At 28.8% G+C, this 26,904-nt stretch overlaps 1 protein-coding gene across 10 annotated transcripts in view; it reads right to left on the reverse strand.

Annotated features, from left to right (window-relative positions):
- Positions 1-26,904, reverse strand: part of LOC129960045 (tubulin epsilon chain-like) — a 49,589-nt gene that overhangs the window by 4,279 nt on the left and 18,406 nt on the right. For all 10 annotated transcript variants that reach the window (XM_056073077.1, XM_056073074.1, XM_056073071.1 and 7 more), the window contains 6 exons: positions 24,958-25,079; positions 20,707-20,773; positions 13,248-13,368; positions 10,628-10,761; positions 3,893-4,021; positions 1,287-1,427 (listed from right to left, as the gene is read on the reverse strand). In XM_056073077.1, coding sequence (XP_055929052.1) covers positions 1,287-1,427; positions 3,893-4,021; positions 10,628-10,761; positions 13,248-13,368; positions 20,707-20,773; positions 24,958-25,079 — 714 coding nt within the window. The remainder of the gene's footprint in view (positions 1-1,286; positions 1,428-3,892; positions 4,022-10,627; positions 10,762-13,247; positions 13,369-20,706; positions 20,774-24,957; positions 25,080-26,904) is intronic.

Consider the following 26,904-nt stretch of genomic DNA (forward strand, 5'->3'; position numbering starts at 1 on the left):
GATCCTACCCTCTAGAAAATCTTAAGTCATGAATAAAATGCAATTAATTAATTTTTTTAAAAAAAAGCTCAGTAAAATTTTAGTAAAGCCCTCTTTTGAAGGTATATACACTCTGAATGCTTTCACCTGGCCTCTTTTCCTTCTTCCATCTCACTGTGGTGAGCATATTGCTCAAACTACTAGCAAGTTTTTTAACAAAAAAATTTTGAAAGCTGTTAAAATACGACTTCTTCTTTTTTTTTTTTTTTTTTGCTTATCATTTTAAAGAAAAATAAAGCTATGATTTCAAATTAACTCCTCTTCAGCTCATTTACCAGAGATGTTATCACATGAATATATAACACCGAACACACGAAAGCCAAAAAAATGAAATACAAAAAGAAAAAAAATATATAAATAGAAAGAATATCTGGAATAGTGCTCATTAAATGGGTATATATTTGTGAGTGTGTATGATCATATTTTAAAATCTAATTTAAATCCTATTTTTATTTTAAATTAGCCCATGATACTGCATTCTAAAATGTTCTCTTTTACTTGATCCAGATTTCACATTTTTATTTAATTATTTCTAACACGCGCTCTAGAAAACTGATAACTATTACAATTTCTCACGCTCATGCAAAGGGATAAAAATACCTAATGACAATAGCATTCTTTTAAAGATATTTTAAGATTCTCTTTCCTAAGTCGACAAGTGTCAAAGAAATACTTATCAGAATCTCACAGTAAAATCACTGAAGGGAAAAAATTCTGTCTCTTTTGTTATTGTATCGTGATATGAAGGGGCGCATCTCTTTATCATCAATCTTCTCCCCCTTGTACAAATATTGACGTCCTTGTAAAAGTTTACCCCTTGTAAAATTGTGTTCGTCCGTCCGTTCGTTCACACGCGCGCGTACACACACACACACACGCACGATTAAGAACAATTTATCTGCATTCTCAAAATTAAGGTTAAATTTCATTTTGTTGTTAGTTTCCCCATTCTTCTCAACGTCTACTTTTCGTAACTACAACTGATCAACATTAAGCTGCAATATAAGGTGAAAATCACCAGGCAAAAATAAACGCTTGCTCGGTTACATGTAGAGAACATTATTTTTCAAAGTTATTGACTGTGTTTCCACACACACATTTTACCCCCCTTATTTCATGCCTTGCTTTGCCTAGTGTGCCACTCGGAGATGAAAAGTTATGATTTCAAGTTAACTCCTCTTCTTCTCTTTTACCCGAAATTGTATCACACACTTATACATAAAGAGAAAGAGAGAAAAATTGCATACCTTTCAATGTTATACTGAATATCAGACATGGCAACTTGTCCACGGCAGAGAAGGGCTGAAGCAAGTACTGTCCCTTGAGTTGGGCAGCAATGAAACAACTGATTATGTGCCGAAAATATTTCATTAAACATCTGATCCGTTCTTTAATCAAAAAGAAAAATAATAATAACGAAGACATTAAAAATAATTTGAGACAGAAAAAATAAAATTACATTGAATCAATTCATGTCAGCGTCTTTTAAGAATAATCAATATTTAGATGCATATTCTAAAAATCTATTTAAAGAATGTTTAAATAGATGCTAATGTTTAGGAACAAATGAGAAGTATTTATTTCCTTAACTCATTCGAGATTGCACATGTTTTTGCTGCGTTTACACATTCGGGACGGATTGTAGACACTGTGCAGTTCATCTCGAATAGGTTAAACACTGAAATAGATACAATATAGTTACTAGACATGTATTTCCAAGTTTCATTAAATATATTCGGAAATTGTACGAAATCTGTTTGGTTTATAAAAAAGTAATAAAAAGTTTTTTTTAATTAAATTTTTATATGAACCCTAAATTACAAAAGTGTCAATTAATAAAATATCCCTATTACCCTTACCTATAAAATTTGCAGATATATGTTTATTTCTAAATTGAAGATACTTAATCAAAATTTTTAAATGGAGACATTTATTGAGGAAATGAAAACTTATTCAATGTAGAAAAATTGCCATATGCAAATATTTATTTAATTGTGATTAATCCAATCATTATGACTTGAAAGAAATTTGTTAATCAAGTAGTTCCATTTTATTAGAGAATAGTTTAATTTGTATTCGTATTTACTTAATTTCACTCTGGGATTCGATATCAACGAAAATATTATATATATATGTAAACAGAATTTTTAAAAGCAGAGTCATGACCGAAAACAGCGAGAAGACAGAATCTCCTTAATACATATTAGCTTCCTTTTATTAGAAATCATTCACTGCAAAAAGGTACATGGGTAATTTTCTAAAACATAATTCACATAATTATAATTAGAAATTGTAGCTATTTAAATATAAAGTCGCTGTTTTTTAAAAATATAGTCACCAAAGAAAGAAGTACTCATTTTAAATAATTAAAAAAAAATGCATTTTTATTTATTTTTTCTGAACTTAAACATCGGGACACCCAACCAAACATTAATTTAATGCTTGATATACATCAATAATTTTGTTTTTATTATTACCCGAAATTTTATATATGAAGGGTCAAAATGTACCTCAATTATGTCAGAGGATAGTTAACATGGTTGTGTTGTGCTTTTCTAACTAAGCTTGCAAGTTTCTTCACATAAACAACACGGAAATGGGCGGAAACCCGATTTGTATTAAAACCTTTAGATCTCAGAGGTTCAAGGCGCAACTTTCCGCGTATTGATTCCAAAATATATTTACAATTACAAAAATATATTACAATTTATATATATATTTTTAAACCTAATTAGTGTCAAATATACAGAAACGATAGATTAAGAATTTAAAGAACAGTTTAATTTTCTGAACAGAATCCATAAGAATAAGTCAACAATTTCCTAATTTAAATTATGTCACAGAAAATAGTTGATTAAAATAAAATCTTATATGTCTATAAAATCTTTCATATGTGCTTTTACAGCTGCTTCTCTCGCATTAGAAATGTCAAATTCTTTGTAGCACCATGAACACTTCGTTTTATATTTATTTTTGGAAGTTTTCAATCATTCAGTGTATTCACTTTTGCAAGTCCACAGTGAATTGAGTACACTTTTCTCCGACATATTGTAAAAAAAAAAAAATCACTAAAATTACACGCAATAAAATTATTTAAATAATTATTTTATTGATAAAAATGTTAAAATATAATAAATATTCTGCACAGAAGTAACCACAGAACAAAAGTGCAACAATGAGATTAAGTCAAGCTAAGCCAAATTTACATGCGTTATTTCCGGTCAAAACATATTCTTCGAAAATAAACTTTTTTTTTCCTTACTAATGCAAGCAATAGAAGATGCAAGAATTAAAAAAAAGTCAATGAAAGGTATATTTTTCTCCATGCATACATACATAGGAGAAACTATTTTCACCCTTTGAACTCATTAATGCAAATGAATCATCAACCAACATCACTTCCTTCTTTATGATAAGCACTTTTCATTGAAGGATGAGACAAAACAAAGAAAATTTATTCCTATATTAGGGAAAATCTTACTTACTGAAAATTTTATTTTATCTTCAAAGAGAAAAATAAACACCTTTCTAAAAAATAAGTACTTTTAAGACCCTTATAATAAGACCATAAAAAATAAGCAGATTTTAATGATGTTATGCAACCTGAGTTTTAATTGTTGATTCAAATCTTCAATGATTTCCTTCCAACTGATTTAGAAATTGTAAAATAATAAGTAAATGTCAAATGATGAGAAGCAAACAAAACTTTGTTAAGTGTTGAAGAATAGAATGCATTTTTGAAGAAATAAGTAGAATATAAATCGTAAAAGAATCCATGAATAAAAACTCTATTTTTAATATACTTTTAAATTATTTAGAAAGAATATCCATTAGTTGCAATAAAAATACTTACTTACAATTCTCAATAAAAGGAAACAAAGGAGAAGCACTAGGTATCAAGTAATGGAGACGAGGATATGGTGTCATATTCATTACAATTTCATTAATGTCCACATTTAAACTTCCAGGAAATCTCGACGAACTGAAATATTAAATGAATGTATTTACCATAAACATACACAGTGGAACTCAGTTAATTTCAACTTTTCTTCTGTAGTTCGAGTTTTCTATATAGGTATTATCTATTTTTTTGGTTAGATTTTAAAGTACTTAATTGCTTTCTTTAACAAAATAATTCGTACACTTTATCCTGTAGTTAGAGTTTTAATAATTATGAATAATTATTTAATTAAATAACTGGAGAGCTTGGCAACAATACAATATACTCAATATAAAAAGACAATTCCTCTTTCTTTAAAAAAAACTTTAAAATGCTAGATGTAAAATTTTTTTTTTGAAGTTTCTTATTACAATTATTGCACTCAAAGTTCTGCATACTGTTTGATTATGATAATTATCTATTATTTATTGAAGTTATTCTTTTAAATCATTAAATTTATTAATAAAATTACTTTACTTGTTAATATCACTGTTTATTTATTATGTATTAGTTATTAAACTTATATGTATCAAAATAAATCTCAATTCAATCAAAATAATCTGTAATTTTCAGTTTGAAAATTGTCGTTTTATTTACTGTGTTGATTTTTAGACCCAATTGTTTTAATTCAAATTTTTATTGTGATCTAATCAGTTTCGAATAAGCTATATTCCTCAGTAGATAGGTTCCGAAATTTAATTATCCTATTATAATATATAAAATATAGATTTCTAGATTATGTTAATGCAAAAATGCATATTCGAACATTAATGTAACAAAGCAATTATCTAACTTTAAATTTTCATGCTAATCAACTATTTTACATTTATATTTAAGAATATTTGAATTTAAACTCTGATATTTTTAGTTTCATGTCAGGCATTTAAAATCAATACCAGATATTTTATTTAGACAGCTGTTTACATACTATATAAGCAGAATAACTAGTCCAACACAGGAATAGGCAAAACAAAAAGTTAGAAAGGTATAAAGGTACTCCAACAGAAAAAAGCATTCAGGGCAAATACTGAAAAAGCACCTTCCCCTCTCCTTATTGCTTATATTTTAAGTAATTTTATATTAGGTAATGACACTGATTTGTTCAGTTCTATTAAAGTATTTCATTCCAATCTTAGAAACATTAAGAAATGTTTTTATCACGCATTCTATTTTTTTTTAAAGTCTAATTGTCATAAACATTTTTGGAAGAAAGTCAGACGAGGAAATTGTACTTTTCCGTGCCAAAGTTGTAATTCCTATTTCTTGCTAACTCACCTTTTGTATTTAGCACAATAGAAAAAAAAATCAACTTGGTTTTTTCAAATAGAAAAATATCTTAGTTTTATTTATTGCACTTTGTGACTAAAATATGAGTTAATAATCTGATATACATTTTCTGAAAAACAACTATCTTGTCTTAGAAACAATCTGTTAAGAAGATGGATTTTTTAAAAAGCGCTTTCTTTTCATTACTCATTAATTATATTTTCTACAGGACAAAAATGATTGTTATAATAAATTTTTTTTCAAAAATTTGCAATTAAATTAAAATTAACTGTTAGGAGGAATATGCTTAACTGTTTCAGCAATCCTTGCGTTACATTTACCCAGTAAATAAAGACTCCAAAAATATTAAACTCTGGAAATAGTCAGCCTAATACTCCTACTCCATTGATAAAACACTATTTGAGGAGCATTTTTATAGAAGTCCCCAAAAATTACCCTTTAATCCCTCAAACCCCTACCTCTCTTAAAGGATCAAAATGCTACCACATTACATGTCTATTTATGGTTTATTTAAAAAATATCCCTAGATCAAAATGCTACCACATTACATGTCTATTTATGGTTTATTTAAAAAATACCAATTAAAATGTATTAATTGTTGCTTATCGGCAATTATTCCTTAAAGGCTTAGTTGTCTATTTTTAATACTTTTTATTTTTATTTGCTGAGCGACGATGCTGAGTTTCAAAATATCAAGAGCTTGATTCACTTCGGGATTCGTTGGATGGCCTTCGGCAACACATTCATTCTTGTCGAAACCACAGATGTTTACTGTTTATTCACAAAAGCTCATGGTTGCTCAGAATTTTACAAAGAAAAAGATGTGAAATTTTTAACTGCTCTGCATTGATTCATTTTAGGTAAAATTTCATACTTGTTAAGAATTTTAATCTTATTTTTAATACTGAAACTGATTACTATTTACCCATTTTGCGTTTCAGTCTCAGGCAACAATGGTTTATCTGTTCAAAAGAATTCAAACCAGACATGGCAGCGTAACTGCCGGTATAAATCCAAATACCTCTAGTCCAGTAAAAAGAATATGAAACCTATCCCTAGATGGCTAGTTAAAATTGACTCCTAGATGTTTCCTTACAAGCGGGGCTTGAAATTCTAAGAACTCAATCAATCATTAACGCTAGCTGAAAATAAAGAGCCATTTATCTACTTCAAAACTGATAATTTTAAATGATGTAGTGATCACACAAAATGAATATCTTTTTATACATTGGTCCGGACTAGAGGTTTTTGATAATATAAAGCGAATGATAACAATAGCCTTGATCAAATTAGAGTCCAGAGATGCCATTATCTCTGTAATTAATGATCGGATCATCTTTTCTTATATATATATATATATTTTAATTAAGTGGCCTACAAGAAAAGACACATTCCTCCAAGTGTCTTTTTTTTTTTTTTTTAAATTTAGAATAAGTGTAGAAAAAGTTTTTTGCTCTCAATTTTTTTATTTTTGACTACATTTTTTTTATATGCCCTATTATGTAAAAATCATCCTTAATAAAGTTATAGCTTACATTTTATTTAATCTATTGATACACATTTTTATTTATAAATGTGCGATGTAAACGAGGAAGTGGAGAGAAAAAAGAAGAAACTTTGGTGTGCAACGCAGCTGTCCAATCTTGAGTACAGTGACACTTACTATATTAAGGCTTTGCATATTACTACAAAATATAAAGCAGATGAATAGGTCTATTATTATTAAATGTGAAATGCTCTATGCGAAATTTGTTCAATTATTCATTTAACAAATGATTAAAATTGAATCAAAATTACCCGAGCAAGACAGGAATGTTTTATTGATATACGGAAAGGTATATATGGATAAGAAAGTAGTTATATATATATATATATATATATATATATATATATATATATATATATATATATATATATATATATAATGAGTATACGTCCCACGAAATTACTGGGAAGTCTAAAATTAACACATGGACGAGATAAAAAGAATAGCAGCACTCTTTTGATATGGGTCGCCGGAATTAATTTAGACTTCAAAGTACATGAGGCTGTTGAAGATTTTCTTGGAACATCAATACAATACAATGAGCAACATGCTGAACTACGAGAGAGAAAAAAATCTATAGCTTACTAAAATTTACCACATGATTACGACAACACAATTCGTTCACTAAACTCTCTACACATTCTAAACATGCCAGGGAAAGTTGTGCTATGAATTAAGAAGATAAAACAAATCAACCATTCATTTTTCACAAATTAACGCATTACTCTTTAATAAATGTAGATTTAAACAAAATGCCGCTTTTAAAACGGCAAAATTTTTGAACATGCGTTCAAATATTTTTTATAGTATTCATCACAAACTTGAAACATTCTATTAAAAAGCCTCTTTTTTCAGTTTCAACAACTCCACAAGAAATCAAGTAAATTGTAGTCACTATTCCAATATCGGTATTTTTTCTCAGTCTCAGATTTTTAGAAACATCAAGCTCTATCAAAAATAAACTGTCTAATAGTTTTGATTTTTCGATTATGTTTCTTTTGACAATATTTTTCATTAAATGTCTACAAGCATGTGAATATTTTCATATAAGAAAGAAACTACTAGTTCAGTTATCAGAATTTTTCAAAGAAATGGCTAGGCAATATTAGCAATGTAAAAAAAAGGTAACTTTAGCCAGAATCACTTTATCCCGCCAAGCATTTAAAATATTATCACTCGTGGTAGGTCTTTTCTAAAACTGAAATCTATGTATTTTTTATGCTGTTGAAAACTTTAGTAGCACTTTCGCAAATAGATATTTTCTGCCCACTGAAATGAACAAAACCTAATGAAAATTCAGAAGAGCCTGTAACTTCCAGGAAATTGGCATGTCCAGCTGGGCTATCTTTAAATATTCTATACATTGCTCATATCAGTAGCTCAGTAGATTTATATTCATACTGAAATGCTCAACTGATTATGTGTAGTCCACAAATACCTAGATTTAAAATTTTACAGTCATTTTTACAAGGAAGTTCTTCTTTGACATATTTTTAAAAATTAAAATTTACATTTGGCCTATTCATAATAATTTGTAAAAGTATGTCCAAACTTGATGCAACTTCTTTAAAATTCCCAAGCAGTTCTTGAGCAATTATATGCCTCAAAAATACTGAATTCTAATATCTTGTAGAGACTGTTTCTTGATTCACATTAATACCATACAATAAGATCCATTTGGCATTTTTGAGAAATACGGTTTAAAACTTCATCAAAGCGTATTACGAATTTTTTATTGAATAAAGATTTTTTAAGAGATTCTTGCAAAAAAAGGAGCTAATCCGAAGCAAATAATGTACGACATTTCTGTATTTCACTGATTATAGATCAGTGAAATATTTCTGATGGATTATTGAATGTATTAAAGGATGAATTTGCACAAGTTTTAATGGCCATAAAAATTCAGTGTTAAATGATTGTCCTTGAGCTAAAAAGTTTAAAATCGGCTTGTTTTGGGATATCAAATTTGAAGTTTTCGCACTTGACATGTCATCTTGTCATATATTCCTTTCAGATACAAAGTCCAATATCATTAGTGACTTTTTCGAACAGGTACGCAATATTATAGGTTTTTTTTTTTTTTTTATGCATGACTAGTAAGTACTGTTTTCCCATATTACCTAAGCTTATTATTTTCTTACAAAGCGAGCAATATGCAGCTAACGGATTTTGCAGGACTTCTCGAACCCATTCAGCAAAGTCAGGATTGATATTTTTATCCGCAGAATCAGTATTAAATATGGATTTTGAGCAGCTGATTGTTTTAAAAAATTCTAATCTACTCTGAATAAACTGACTCTTTCTTAAATAATAAACCAATTATTGCACAAACTCACGTGCAAAAGACTAAATACAACAGCAAAGTTTTCGCAGATTGAATGTTATTCTTCCGCCAGAGAAATTTATTCTATTCTTAAACGCAGTTACAGCAGTCTCGTGCATTCCCATTGAGCTGCGAGCAATTTGGGAATCTCAGGGGAAAAAAAAAGGAGCGAGTACTGTACTTTCCCTGCTTTATGACACTTTTCACATTTCCCCACGTTTTCCTCGTTTTTTTAGATGATTTTAAACTCCTTGTATTTTTCCGGTGCCGTGGCAACCCTGTTAAACACTAATACAGATACCTTTCTACAACTTTTTTACTGCCGGCGTAATTTTACGCAACTTCCTCCTCCACCTGATTTTTCAAATATAAATTTCTATTGTTACCCTTACAGTAACTTCTATTCCTCTCTTTTAGCTTAAAACAAGGATATGTTCCAGGCAAATCCCAAGTTCAAAAAAGAGTTTGTCGCATTTCAAAGCAGTGGGTGTAGTTACACATCTAATCACACATTATCGAATAAGCTATTTTTTAAAAAGATTTGTATATACACATGGGGTAGCTAATACATAGACTTTGCAAAGTATTTGCATGTACATCAAATGTAATTAAACTAGATACCTAACTGTAGGACCAAGAGAGAAAAATGTGAATAATTTCATGTATGTCTAAATACAAAGTACTGTTATAATATTATTTATCCAATATGTATTCTATATAATATGCAGAAAATTTTTAAATACATAAAAAAGTAAATACAGACTTAAAAATACCATCAGTTATTATATCAAATATTGATTAAAAATATAATATTCTGTCTTATAAATGATATATAATTTTATTAAATTGATGAATTGAATTGATATATAATTTTATTAAATTGAATAATTTCGTAATGCTCAAGCATTCTTCTAAGCAAATTCAACCTAATGTGGTAAGAATGATACAATGCACACCTGATTTGGGCTCTAAAATTATAACATATAACTTTAATATAAATAAGTCACAGCATAACTCATAGTCCCCACTGTTTTTGCCTATTTTATACAGAATATTTATTTCAATAGAGAATTTTATCTAAAAGGATCCAAATTTTATCTAGTTTCCTCAAAGTTAAACATTTTTTGCAATGTTCTGCAGTTTTTTCAATATATATATATATATATATATATATATATATATATATATATATATATATATATATATATATATATATATAACCCAATGAACTAGAAAGGTTTAATTTTTTCTTACTTTACATAAAAACTGCCAAGATATCATTATTTCATTAAACAGAATATTTCAAACAGATGTTAAAATCAAATTCCTGCTTACAAATTAACATTAAAAAGTCTGTAGCATGAAAATTTTTTTAAACATCGACTATACATAAGCAGAAAAGTAAAGCATTTAAAAATAACCTTTTCTAACAAAGACTATGTAGTTTTAAGCGCAAAGCAGCTTTGCTAGTTTGAGGTGACCAGATACTTACCATGTTAAGTTAAGTATAGTATTAGCAATAATATCATTCATTTCATCAAACGGTTTAGACTGCGATTTTGTCCGGTTAGTTGTTAAGTGCAATCTCTTCAGTTTCGATGCTTTATTGCATACATCGATTAAAGCCTATATTAAAAGAATAAAATATTAATAATAAGAACAACACAGACTGCCTTCCAACTAAAGATATATAAAAATTAGCAACCATACATTTTCAAATAGATAAGCAGGGTTGCCACTCAAAATACCCTGTGTTTTCCCTGTTTTTTTTTTTTTTTTCCCTTCTTTTTTTCTGTACGTATAGTCAAGATACGAGAAAATGCGCGAATAGCACACATGTGCTAGTTACAATGGAATATGATTTTAAGGAGTGGAAAAAGCAAGGAAAGGAAGCAATAATATAACATTATTCAAAATAGCATATTAAAAGAAAGTTTATATTTACATACAGAAAAAAACAATTTTATCTCTATTTATTATCTAGAATTTAGAAGGACAAATTTTCATATTAAGGGGGGCGATATTACCTCTCATCCTCTTTAATTGTAAATCACAAAAAATTAAGGACTCAGTTGAGATAAAACACAAATTATTTTTGTTATCATAATACAAATCATTTAACGACTGCTTAACAAAAAACATTACAAAGCGAGATTACTTCTTTTATTTATTCATTTTTTCCAATTCAAGTATTTGGGCATCAATTTCTGCAGATTTTTCAGCCATCAGTTTCATAAAACTAATCCGTAACAAATTAAGTACGACAGTACGGCCTAAAGCACATTTTTTATATATTTCACTTTCAGTGAACATATGTGAAAATAATTATGATATATCATTGAATGCATTAAAGGACGAAAGTGACGCAACGAGTTTTAATGCGCATAAAAATTCAGCTTTACATGATTGTTCTTGAACTAAAAAGTTCGAAATCGGTTTACCTTCGGACATTAAATTTGATATTTTCTGATTTGACATGTCATCTCTTCCTGTATTCCTCTTAGATACTAAGCCCAACTTCAATGATGACTTTTGAACTGGCATGCAGTTTAGTATGCTTTCTTCTTTTGGCAAGACTAGTAAGTGCGGTTTTGCTGTATTACTTCGGCTTATTATCTCCCTACACCAGCGAACATTTCGCAACAAATGGATTTTGCAGAACTTCTCGAACCCATTCAGCAAAATCTGGATTGATTTTTTTATCCATTCCCATTCGTATTAAATAAGGATTTTGAGCAGATCATTGTTAAACAAAAATTTCTAATCTACTTTGAATAAGAGCAGAGTTTCTTAAATAATAAACAAAACCATTCAATAAACTCAAGTATGGTTGACTAAATGCTACCGTGTTGTTTATGCAGATTAAATGTTACTAATTCCGCCAGATAAATGCATTTTATTCTTTCACATAGTTACAGAAGTCTTACGCATGCTCATTAGTTGTAATTCGGGAATCTCATGGAAAATGAACAACTATCTCGCAAGTCGTAACTGGAATGATATATGCAGAAAAAAAAAGGGAGAGAGAAAAAGAATGAGTTTCCGCAAGACACAATCGTGAATGGCATTATTTCGGTTTTAGAAGCTATGACTAAGATCCTTTATTCTTGCAATCTTTACAGATCGACATTTTTAGATAGTAACAAAATAACTAAGAAACTTAAAATGCTCTGTCTTTATGATAATTTTTAAATTCCCCTGCATTTTCCCAGTTTTTTTTAGATGATTTTTAAATTCTCTGTTTTTCCGGTTTTCCCTGTTATCCCAGAAGTGTGGCAACCCTGATATTTAAACACTGTAATAAACATACCAGTTGCTATATATATGGCAGACAGGGTTTGTAATTCAGTTAAATTTTTTTTTGTTTAAAATGATGCTTATCTAACGCGAGTAGGAGCAGCTTACATATCGATTTATAAAATTTTTCTTAATAAAACAGTGTTTTAGATTAATTTCAGATCCTTTAACATTGATTAATAATGATCATAACCCAATTTTTACTCTACAGCTAAAAAAAAAAAGTTAATGAAAGCTGATGGGTGATTACAAATAATACAATACATAAAAATTTATTTAATCACACAGCCAATTCCTATGCTCAAAATGTTTGAAAATTAATATGCATTGAGTCAGTAAAATATTACGTTCAAACATATATTGCTTTCAAATAAAAATATTATATTCAACTTCTTCTGAATATACTCTTACTTTGAATATAAGCAAAGAAGAACAGCTATTATATAACAGTTTATAATGGCTAGCTAGCCATTGCATACATTTTATAACAAATTCTACTCTGAAACAATATTAAAATTTGCTTTAATAAAACTTGTTAACCGCTTTTTTTAAAAAAAAGTAAATGCAGCTATCCATGAGAGATATCAAGTAAATCTTGGGCATGCAGGATTTACAAGCAAGAAAAACTTAAAAAATTCTTACAAAAATATTATTGTGAAACTCTACTCCAAAGTAAACTAGATGTACTGACTTTTTAATATTTATTTTCATATTTCTCTAACAGATTATGAATAATTCAAATGCCATTTAAAAAAATAATCATAATTTTCAATTCTTGATGATTAAATAAACCAACAGTAATATTATTTACTTACTTCATTCTGAAAAGGAAAAACACAATCTGCAAAATTAATTAGTTGCCTGTTTGCTAAGAGAGTATTATAAGGCGAAGTTATCACATCATCTTGAGGAGAGGGAAAAGCAGCAAAAACAAACCTTGAACACATAAAAAAAAAAGTAATACTGTCTGTTATTCCTTTAAATTTATATGTATTACTTTTGAAAGAGATAAAATATAATATCAAAAATACATAAATTTAAATTATATAAAAATAGTCAAATTTAACACACAAAAAAGTTCAGGTCTATACAAAAAACTTTAAAAGCAGTTCACCATGTAGAAGACAGATACTGAGGATTAAACATATACTTTGTTTACATGCTACTGACTAATTTCAGAAGTCTATGACTTTTGTGAAAAATTATTGTGTCATGTTATATATATATATATATTCTCAATTACACAGGTTAACACTGATTTTGAGTTTTTGATAATGACAATAAGTTTTTTTCTTTAGTTTTGTTCTATTCATTTTTTTATAATTATTATTTCAAATAAGTATAATAAACTATGTAATAAAAAAATGAAGACCTTCAATCAAACAAAAATAATTTTTATTTATAAATAAAAGACTGAAATTTTTTCATTTCGGATCACTTTATTAATATAAATGGTGGATATTATGAGAAATGCTTAACTGCTATTAAATTTGCAAATAGAGGAATTAAAAACCAATTAATTGGTGAAAACAGAGAACAGCCTCATGAGGCACAAAGAAAAGTTGTTATATAATCGAAACAGAACAAACCATTCCAATAAAAAAATATCAATTTATTACGTTATGCTTATTTATTTAACAACACAAAACAGATATGGTTCCATCAACACAAATGTATTTTACTATAAATTATTCATAAATTAAGAGACAACAATATATTGTAAGATATAGTAAGTTACTTGGAGTGACAAAGAAAGTGGACACAAGAATTGAATTATAGATTCTTTTATGAAACTTAGCAAGGTATGTATCCACTTCTCATAATAATTAATGCACAGTATCAGTTGCACATACTTGATCGTATTGTTCAAGAGAAATTGAAATAAAATGTTAGGACATTTTTTTTTTATTTGGTAGTGGATTGTACTCAGCCATACATTTCCACAGAGCATTCCAGACATGTTTTTGAGAGAATAATACAGGGTGAGCATGCAATCCACTTCATTTGATATATTTTTGCATTTACAAGAAGACTGCCAACATATGTCTCAGAATAACAGCAGGTGTAATCACAAATGATGAAACAATTTCCAACACAATTCCGAAAATTGTATGTACGATGCTCTATAATTCCTTAGAAAAGTCAGTGCCTTCATAACACCCTATTCTAAAATATAAAGTTGCTCACATCCATTCAACAGTATACATGCTCAGATAATAATGCCATCATTTCTGTAATGTTGCATTACCAAGATGCTGATGGAATATGCAATTCTAGATTTCTACCAAATAGTTGCTGCAATGAACCAGAAGATACACAAAATTTGCTTTCTATTGTACTATTTCATAAAAAGAACATTTTTTCTCAGCAGATCTGTCTAACTGAAGTATTCATGCTCATATTTCATTTTCATATTAGAATACTCAACGGAATAGATTTAACTGGTTTACAGACAAATAAATTAATGTGGTTTAATTTCTGGTGGGATATTCGGATGTAGATGCTTATCAGTGTATCCTATGAGTCAGTCTAATAGTAATCACGCGACAGTTTCTTTTGACGGTAATATCCATACTGGTTAACACTACTGACACTATATCGATAGCTTCACACATACTAAAAAAAAAAAAGGAACACACCACACAATTATTACACGAGAGCAACTTGGCATGTTTTATTAATGGTTTCAATGCACGGAGAATTTACATATAGAAAGCACCATCTGTCGCTGATAGAAATACAGTATACAAGAAGCAGCGCTAAAACATTCTCCCTCCGTCAACATGTTACAGACTTACAGACATTTAAGACTTAAATCATAATTGAACACAACCTTTTAAAGGAAAATATAGCACATTGAATTGAAAATATAACATGAAAGCAAAACACACACTCGTGAAATGGCTCGTTTTGAGTTTTTACTTCCCCAATTCTAATTAGATTATCACTACTACCATAAATTATTTCTATAATTCTGTCCAAAGGCATTTAAAGGTTGTCATGTTGTCTTCGATGAGGACAACTGGATCACATGCCTTTACATTATTCTTTTGGAGCTGCCACTTATTATGTTGTTGCAATTCATTTAAGCAGCGTCGATGCCACTTATTCCAAATGAGCTGAACTAACCTAGTTACTCTTTTCCATCTTTTGAAGACATTCTCTTTTAAATCATTTGCGTTAGGTTTAATAATAGAATACATTGACCTGCCTATTAGAGAATGAGCTGGTGTTAGGGCGGTTGAATCATCCTCATTGCTCGATAATGGACACAAAGGCTTGGAATTCAAAATTCCTTCAATTTGAATGCATATGGTTAAAAATTCCTCATATGTTAGATTTGATTTGCTCACGACTCTTTTTAGATGGTATTTGACAGATTTTAGAGCAACTTTCCACAAACCACCAAAGGAAGGTGCTCTCGGTGGAATGAACTTCAATTCAATACCCTTCCTAGATAAAAACCTGAAAGCCTTTCATCTGGTTCCTTAACCAGTTTCAAAAGCCTCTTAATTTCTTGATTTGCACCTATAAAATTTTTGCCAATGTCAAAATACTATTTTGCACACTTACCAATGCAATAATAATAATAATAATAAAAAAAAAAACTCGTTAGGTAGCAATAAAGGCCTCGGATATGTGGTCGGACACAATTTTTACATAAACAGCTTTAGTTACAAAACACACAGTTATACATATGAAGGTGTGATGGGTTTTATTGCATTAGTCCACTTGGATAGTTTAATCGTTCTATTTCTTGATTAACAAAGATTACTATGATTATTTTTACAAGCGAGGATTCAATAATGAAAAAGGAATTTACATTAATACATGAAGAACACGTGGTGTTGTTCAAAATGATCTTTTCCACCAACTTGTGGTACACTTGGTTCGTGATTGGACATTTGTAGAGGAATTCTTCTACGCAAAATTTCAGCTTTGGCCTTTCCAGAGGATCATCTCTTTTCGGTTCAACCCTTCTCCGTTGACGTCCCTCTCTCTCTCTCTCTCTGAACTAACTCTGGCTGCTAGCTATCAGCGGAAGAATGCAGAGCGCCCTCTTGTGGAGTTAATCTATCACATGCATGTGCATTTTATGTAGGACACCCTTTCATTAATTACGATATCTGATCATAAATGGCGGACAGAAATCTATACCTGGGCAATTAAAAGAATAATAAGGAACTACTCTGTCCAGGCGTAGACTGCCCATTAGCTCAGATGTCACAATTGGTTTGGCTTTAAAACAGACAAAGCACTTATGAGCTATTTTTTTGCTGAATGAACGACCATTCAATGGCCAAAACTTTTCTCTTACACAGAGCAAAGAAAAGGCTGCACCATTATGAAGATTTTTCTTATGGAAATATACAATTATTTGAATGGTCAATTTATGTTTATCCGGTAAGGTCGCTGGGTATTTAGTAACATAAGTTAAACGTGAATTACCCAGACGTCCACCCACTCTCAGTACATCATCACTCTAAAAAAAAAGGAACCAAATTCTTCAGTTTACAACTATGTAAGACATCCCTTTAGTGTTGGAGGTTCTGAATCTCAGCAGAAAAAAATCTCCTTTTTGACCATCTTGATCAACCTTGTTTCAGCTTGGCCAAACTCTATGGCACTAAGAGGGATCAACTCTGAAACACTAGGAGGGCTAGGCATTATTATTTTAAATTGTTTTACATTATTTACAAATCTTAATACATAATATATGAAGAATAGTTGCATAATTATTACTCATGTACAATAAATCAGATAATAAAGATAACTCACGATTTTTTGAAACACAAACACTAATACAAGCATTTCAGAATTCACACTGGTTTTGAGCTCTGGTTCTTAAAAGCAAATGTTTTTACGATAATATATTTATGCAATAATGTGAATATTAAGAAAAATTAAAGTTGTTCAATAAATGTGGATTTAAACAAGATGTGGTTTTTAAAACAGCAAAATCTTTGGACATGCGTTCATATATTTTTTATAGTATTCTCCACACATATAAAACACTTTTCGAAAAAAACCTTTTTTTCCAATTTCAGTAGCTCCGCTAGTAAACAAGTAACTTGCAATCATTATTCCAATATCAGTATTTTTTCTCAACCTTAGATTTTTAGGATCATCAAGCTCTATCAAAAATAAGTGTAATGTTTTTGCTTCTTTTGTCAATGTTTTTCATTAACTGTTTAACAAAAATGAAAATTTTTTTTTATATAAGAAAGGTTTATGGTTTAGATGTCTGAATTTTTTTAAAAAACTGCTAAAGAATATTAGCAATATAAAAGAAATAAATTTAAGAATCAATTTATTCTGACAAGCATTTATAATATTATCACTAGTGGCAGATGCAGGAAAAGTTTTTTTTTTTTTTAATTGAAATCTATATACCTTTATGCTGTCGAAAACCTTCATGGTATTTCCGCAAACGTTGATATTTTCTACGCAATGAAAAGAACAAAACTTTAATTAAAATGCAGAAGAACCAGAACTTCCAGGAAAGCAGCACGTCCAGTTGTGCTATCTTTAAATATTCCATACATTGTTGTTGGAATAACATCTGCTTTCCATTCAGTAGAATTATGTTCATATTAAAATTCTCATTTGATTATGTGAAGTCTACAAATACCTAGATTTAAAATGTTACAGCTATTTTTGCACAGAAGTTCTTCTTTGACATATTTTTAAAATTTAAAATTTACATTTAGTCCATCCACAATAATTCGTAAAAGTAAGTATGTCCAAACTTGATGGAACTTCATTAAAATAATAAAACAATTCTTGAGCAATGGTATACCTTAAAAATATTGAATTCCAATATCTTCTGGAGACTCTATTGGTTGATTCCCACCAATATCTTACAATAAGATCCATTTAGTATTTTTGTGCAATGCAGTTCAAAGCTTATTACAAATTTTTCTAAAAAAAGATTTCTCAAGAAATTGTTGAAAAAAAAAAAAAAAAAAAAAGCGGAGCTAATCCATAACAAATACTGTACGACATTTTTGCAAGAGCTAAAGTATATTTTTTGTCTATTTCACTATCAGTGAACATATGTGAAAATATTTCTATCATTGAATGCATTGAAGGGCGAATGTGACGCAACAAATTTGAATACCCATAAAAGTTCAGTGTTAAATTATTGTCCTTGAACTAAAAAGTTAAAAATTTGAAGTTTTCGCACTTGACATGTTATCTTGTCATGTATTCCTTTTAGATACAAAGTCCAATATCATTAATGACTTTTTCGAATAGGTACGCAGTATAATAATTTTTTTTTTTTTTTGTATAACTAGTAAGTACTTGTTTTCCCATATTACTTAAGCTTGTTATTTTCTTACAAAGCTAGCAATAAGCAACTGACGGTTTTTGCAGGACTTCTCGAACCCATTCAGCAAAGTCAGGATTGATCTTTTTATCTGCAAAATCAGTATTAAATATGGATTTTTAGCAGCTTATTGTTTTAAAAATTTCTTAAATAATCACAATTTCTTAAATAATAAACAAACCATTTAATAAACTCCCGAGTGAGTGACTAAACCACCGCGATGTTTGCTATTCCCGCCAAAGAAATTTCTTTCTTTCTATTCTATTCTCTCTCGCAATTACAGCAATCCCGCACATCCTCATTAACTCCAATTTCGGAATCTCATGGAAAAAAACAACTGTCGCTGAAATCGAAATCAGACTGATCTATACAGAGAAAAAGGGAACTGAGCAGAAAAGGAGTGAGTTTCCGCAATTACACAGCAGTTCCATGTTTGGTGCTATGGCTGCAATTCTTTCGTTCTTGCAATGTGAGATAGGCATTTTTTTGACGAAAAGAAAGAAAGAAAGAAAAAAAAAAAAGGAATTAAGGAACCTGAAACTTCTTTATATTTTCCCGTTACGGAAATTTTCAAATTTCCTTGCGTTTTCTCTGTGTTTCAGATGATTTTAAAATTCGCTGTATTTTCCCACTTCTCCCGGTGCCTTGGCAGCCCTGGATCAGATAGTCCAAGAGCTAAATTATGATATCGCTGTATTTTCCCACTTCTCCCGGTGCCTTGGCAGCCCTGGATCAGATAGTCCAAGAGCTAAATTATGATATTATTAATGAATTTACAATAAAGAATTTTAGAAAAATTAAACAAAAATCATAAGTAACATTATTCTAGTAATTCGTATTTCAAATAGCATTGCATAAGTTTATTAAGTAATAATTTTTGTTATTTCATTTATTACTATTTATTGACTACATGTTAATTTAATCTAATTTAATCATTAATCATTTTCATATATTCCTTAAATCTTTACTATATCAATCAACTGAAAGCAATTATTATCAAAACGTAATAAATTATTATTTTGTTCCATGAAATTTGCTTTAACTTTGTCCTAGCCTCGCTTTTTTTAGAGTTTCATCGGTCTCCCTATTCATTGCTATATTTCAATGAATGAAGAAGCAACGTCCGTAATTTGACAGCATCCTCTTGGTATATTAGGCTACATTTATGTTGGCAATCAAACTGATCTCAAATGAAATAGAAATTAATACAAGTGAATTAAAGTAAAATGTCAAGATACAGTATAGATTTATAAAAAAAGAAATATTAATAATAATTTTCTCTAGTCAAGATACAGTAAAGATTTATAAAAAATAAATATTTATAATAACTTTTCCTTAGAAAATGCCTTTTAATTAAGGCAGAGGCAATCACCAAGAAATACATCTGAATACAGTGCCGAATATGTAAAATTTAAAAATATGTGAATTAACTTGCAAAAATACAGTAGTGGTTTCCTTTCAATTATAGCGTTCAATATCTTTTCTAAAAATATTAATTTTCATATTCAGAAGGGTCAGATACATTCTACAATATAATGCTATCTTTAAATCACATCCAGAAGCACTCATTTTAAAACGGCAACTGTATCTTTATTAAATGAGGACGTTTGGGTGGAATAGTTATGGGTTAAAGAAGTATTTCTTTAGATTTAATAAACGGGTATAATGAAAATTTCGGAAGTACAATTAGGTCAGGTGTTTAAAGGTTTCTCACAAATAAGGGCAAGTTATTAAGGAATATTTCCAAAGGAAATATTACCTCTTCTATCACCATTATAGTAATAACAGCCGTTCGCCAAATGATCCTATACAGACAACTAATATCTTCATCTTTTTAGCTTAATTATAAAAAATAAAAAGCATGCAATAAATTGAATTCTGAAATAAAAGAATTGGCACTTTGTTTAGGCATAATTAGTTTCAAAACTTTAAGATTACAATACCTGGGAGTTTTTGAAAATTCATCGCATAAGTATTCAAGAGCTGCAGTACCTAATCCTGAACCTGTGCCTGAAAAAAAAAAAAAACAGAAGAATAACATCAATACTCATTTATTTATAAACTAATCAAACAAATTTGTTTTGTTTTTTTGTGTGTGTATATATATATATATATATATATATACACGTGTGTGTGTAATGCTATTTTAAAATTAATTTAAACAATTAATTTCCTAATTTTATGCTCAATTCAGCACATATTAACTTCATTCTAAAATATTCTTTTATTTCCTGGTCCGATTCTACCTGTTCTATTTAATTAATGCAACAGAAAGCTCTGTAAAAATGTTTTTGTCAGCGGTTCCCACGCTCCGAGTGAAGGGATAAAAAATTAACAGCCAAGTAAATTTTTCGAAAAGATCTCTATGATTCCCTTGCCTGTGGTCGACACATGTAACAAATCCCAATCAGAATCTCATAGTATATGAGCACTGGGAAAAATATTCTCCCGTTCTCTTACGCTAATCTGCTCTTGTACGTGTTTTCTCCGTTCACAGGACGTGCCTCCCGGGATGGAAATGAAACGAAGTTAAAAATACAAAGTGCCTTCGATGTCTTCGGCCACGATTCTCCTTCAAAAATTATGATTTGGGAGAATTAAGTTCCATGAATCTAAATTTCTTTTTTAAATTACGCGATCTATTTGTGGATCATATCCTGTTTCTTCATACTTAGTATTCATGATGTGTATATTTTATGTAATAATGTTTTAAATTCTAAAATTTGCATAAACGACATTAAAATCAGTTACATTATTCTTTTTTTTTACTTGTCAGAACTGCGATGCACATTTCCTTTAATTAACAGTTAATTACTGATAATTCATTGATACAAAAATTTCTAAATAAGTGATACAAATTAACTACATTTACAAAATTGCTAAAATTATAAAGAAGAAAATATTTTCAGAAGTCTCACCCTTTCATGGAAAAAAATTCAAAAGCGTTTTACAAATTAAAAAAAAAAATGGTTATATGATTATTTTTGTTTACATAAGTATAAGCTTCCATACAAATTCTTTAGTTTTTCAGAAATTATTTTTACTGATTTTTGCTGATGATTTAACAATTTACAGTTTTTTATTTGCATTGTTTTAAATGTATAATCTTAAATATAAACAAGTGAAATCTTCAGATAATTAATGGGCTTAATTTATCATAAGAAAATAAATTACTCTAAAGTGGTTTCAGAAAAAAACTTCATTAAACGTTAAATTAATTTGGAAAACCATTCAAATAATCGATATTAATTAATAAATATTTAAATATTGATATAAAAGAAATAACAACACTGTTAATGATTTTAGCGATAGGAACATACAAGTAATAGTAAAACCAGCTTGTGAATATCAAAAAGTAATCGTTAAAAATTTTTGAATACCCATGTTTATTGAAATTTAATATCAATTTCCTAAATTGAGGGAAAAAAACAAACTATCAAACTTGACAACAGTAAAGACAACAAAGATTAGATCGATGAAGCATATTTGGAAAAATGAAATATCACGAGGCATATTAGGAAAAATGAAAATTCACTTCGAAGATGATGAGATAAGAATGGCAGCATTCAGGCCTGGATTGCGAAACTTACGTTTGAAAATAAAAATGATATTCCAGTAAAAATTTACTCTAGACCACGGTTCGAGTACCTCGTGAGTAAACTTGCTTTCGGAGAATAAGATTGTTAAAGAAACATTTGAAAATACTGATCGGCTACGTGAAAAATTAAATAAAAAATTATATAGCAATGAATGATATGTAGTGGTTTAATGGTTTTGTGTGGAAATAATTTCCATCAAAAGTGACCAGTTTATGTTTCTAAATAAAGCAGATGAGATAATAAGAATCACTGGACAGCATAAAAATTGTCTCAAAGAAACACATTAACAGCAAGTATTATTAATGTTTTAAATAACGGCTTAACAGATCCATGTAACATTTTAATAACTTAAATGTATTTTGACATGGAAGTAATATGAATATTCAAGTTACAAAAGCACAGAATAAAAAGGACAGTTCTTTTAAATCCTAACTAACCTACCTTATAAAGGCAGCAATCAAAGAAGTCTGTTCAGAAGGAAGCAGATGAGGGAACTGAAGAAAAATAGAAGTCTTGTAGAATGCAGGATTTCTTGTGAAAGACAAGCTTCAATTAACTTTGATGAAATGTTTCACAAGTTTTGGGGAAATAGATTCTATCCATGTACAATATAAAGACAATTTGTTGAAGAAATGTAAAGAAAGAATCTGAAAATACCTTTCTTTCTTTCGCATTTAGATAACTCCCCCTCCTCGGAACTGGGAGCACAAAACAAGGCAAGAATTAAACAAATTATGAAGGAAATAGAAATGTAGAGCCAGAAGTGACAGAGTACATCTGTCGTAGAAGAGAACTGTTAATAATCCTATTGAGAGTGTTCCAAAGAATAAATAACACTAGAAGTTTTCAATTAAGTAGAGTGCCTATACTAACATGAACATATAGTTCATTGTCTTTGATCTGAAACGTATATTTTACAATAGATGCAACAAAATACGTTTATATTCTTTACTCTACTATATATAAATAAGAGAGACCCATATACATTTCATTCCCATTATACGACCCATTTGTACGACAAACAATCCACTTAAAAAAAATTGATGTATAGGAATTAAAACTAGGTGAATTGCAGTTATAGATCTTGAATATACAAAATCAGCAGCTGAATTCCAAAAATTGTTTACACGAATTATCTGTAGAATTGTCAAGTTATAACTGAAATTTAATTGTGTTCTATTATATATTCACAAAAGCATTATCTTAGAAATTGAGATAAAGTTTGAAGATTTAAAAACTAGAATGGAAACTTTTCTTTGCTTTTTTGATAATTATAAAATGAGAACCTAATCAGATGCCAAGGAAGGCAATAAAGATAGAGTGCTATTTCAATTCGAGGTGGGAAAAAAAAGTTAGGGGATAAATTTTTACAAATGTTTTTGTTAGTCAGTTTAGGAAACATATTGTAACTCATAAGTCAAACGATTTTTCTGTTTTTAAGTAGTAATTACGCTATTATTTACACTTCCAAAAAGAAATAATTGTTTCATGTAATCCAGAATTACAGCTATTCACTGCTTGTAAGTTTTGAAAATAATCAACGTAAATAGGGCTTCCTTTAAGGTAAAGATTATGTGGATTATTATGAATAAGACATTAGTTTTATCATTATAAGTTACCTTTTTTATTAAGCGATATTTTGGAATAAAAAACCTCTAAAACATTTATTGGATATTCAAGAAATTAGATTTCAATGACTTAGCCCAAATTATACATTTCATATGCTTAACCAAAATGACAAAATGTTTAGTTTTCTTTAATAATTAAAACAAATTAAGAAAAATATTGCATGCAAGAAATCCTTGAGCAAATGAATAAAAATGCAAAGTCAGTTATTAAGAATTTTTCTTTCTTTTTTTGAATCAGTGGTATATGCACACATTTTTAAAAATTTGTTTTTACTCGCAATTACTCTGAAACTGTTTTCAATTTTTAAATATTGTTTAATTATCCAACATTTTTTTAGAAATTCGCATGTCTCACAATTTTGAGGACACTGATACATCAAAGACTAAATATCAGTTAATTGTAATTTCACCTTTCAATGAATTTCTTAAAAGAAAAGCATTATAATTACAACAATAAATCACAAAGTAATATAAAAAAAAAGGAAAAATTGTAAAATCACTGGTCAATCTATCTTCATATGAAAATAACATTCAAGTTTGAAAAAAGAAAAAGGAATGTGGCTAAAGATAAAAAAACAGAAAAACATCTGACATTCAAATCCTTATTTTACAGGATAAAGCCACACACACACCTCTCTAGAGTAACAATTTCAAAATAAATGTCATTGTCCGGAATCAACAACCAATTAATTGAAAATTTTAGTAAATTCATCAGTTGAAACATTATGAATACAATAAAATTATTGAAAAGCCGTATTAACTAAGTAAAAGCATGTCGTTTACCATATAGCATAATTTAGACTAATAATATGTAGAAATTTTTATCATATGAATCGACAAAATTTTCTGTAATGTTATGACAAAGATAAAAATTAGAATGTAGATGTAATAACGATATTTTTTTACAAGCAGGATGACAACAGTCTAGGTCAACATATAATGGATAACAAAGAGAAAATAAATTTACCACCACCCATTGAATGTAACAAGAAGAAGCACTGTAGGTTATCACACTCCTCAACTTCTTTTCTAAACAATTCGATCAGACGATTCCTGTATTTTACGCCATAAAATTTATTTCCTATGGCCCTATAAAAAAATATGATTTGATAAAGACATAGAAAGAAACGAAACTTTGACAATTCACAAAAGTTTGTAGAATTTAATATTTGGTCGCAGCACAAATAGATGCAATCATTTACTGCTCATAAAAGTAGCCTGCACAAGTAACTTTTTCAACTTCAAGAATTTTTTTAAATATTTTTTTATATCATATAATTATTTAATTAATTAATAAGTTATTGACACAGCATTTATATTTCTTGACCAAAATTTTCAAAATTAAAATTTCTTAATCAAGTATTATTTAAATTTCCCTCGCTTAAAATGTAAAGATGGATTTCATCATAAAATTTAAATTGTTGTTACCAATTTTCAGTATGATTTCTGTTTTTCTATTTGTGAGATTCCCATTTCCAAAAAATAATATTGCAGCAATAATAAAATAGCTTTTTTGTTATAGAGAACTTTAATTTACTATGCAGACTGTCATATGTTCTAGCTAATGCACAAACAAAGCCCATTTAAAGAATTAATGGAATGTGGTACCTCAGATAAACTTACTTTTTCTCTAACCAAAGTAAAATAGTAGTAAGAGTTCGACAGACTTTCTTAAAACGTACACATGTTAATAAGAGCTTTACAGATTCCCATGTTCACTCAAAGGGATTTATTCAAAATGGAGAGTTTGAAAACAAAATATTAGAAAGTTGAAAGTTACAGCAACTTTCCTTATCATTCAAGGAATCAAGTCATAATTTTTTAACAGCCCGTGGTTATGCCCATTATAATCACAAAAATGACAACTAATTTATCCTTTAATATTAATTCCTTTGTAAAAAATATGAAAACAAGAGCAAATAGAAAGTTTTTCTTCCCACTTACATTATAAAACTTCTGCAAATTTTTACGGACTTTTAAAACGAATTTTTACAGCTTTATTTAAGTTTTTAAAAAATATGTCTTGACTTGATCCAAGTCGAAACTATTAATGATTGCTTTTAATATATAATGCAAACACAAAGCAGTTAGAAAAGAAATTGAATTTTGAAGGTTTTCTGTTATAAGAAAATAGCATTGCCAGTTATTTTTGAACATGGATAAATTAATAAAGAATAAATAAAAAAAATCATTTAAAAAGATTTTAACAACTGATGGACACTGTAAATAAGCTAGCTGAAAGTGTTTAATTGAAACTGTTTGAATGCTGGTATCATTTAGATAGTTTCATGCCTTGGAGGAGAAATACAAGTAGTTATAGACAAGAGTGACAAATCAATTTCAAATAGCCTGAATAATATATAACAGAAATTGCTGTCTTTTCGGTGCCTTTTTTTATTGTATGACTAAAAACTAACAAATTAAAATTTTGTTTTAATTATAGCTTCCTATTTTATGTGACATCAATTCAACTTTAATTTTCACCGTCTATAAATAGTAACATAAAAAAGTCAATTGCAATATATATATGCAAAGTGATCCAAAGTACAACATTATCTTATACATTGGATCACATCCGTTTGTACAATTAGACCGTATTATTGTCTATACCGTCGCTAGTCCTATTTCCAGATGTGATAAGAAGGAAAAGAACCCAATATTAATTGCACATCTTCGAACTTTTTAATGATTTTAATAAAGGTAGAATGTTGCTGCCATTGACAAACCAGTTTTTTTCTGTTATTCTACTGAATGATTTTGCAACGTGCTTTGCAATAAATAATCACAACTATCCTTCACTAATTTTTCTCTTATTCTATTTGACAGATTGAATAATTTCATTATTGTCACTGTAAACTTATAATCAGACTGTAAATTCTTACCTTTGTCAATGTATAGTTCATTTTTGCCCAAT

Source organism: Argiope bruennichi, chromosome X2 (genome assembly GCF_947563725.1).
Source record: "Argiope bruennichi chromosome X2, qqArgBrue1.1, whole genome shotgun sequence".
Lineage (NCBI taxonomy): Eukaryota > Metazoa > Arthropoda > Arachnida > Araneae > Araneidae > Argiope > Argiope bruennichi.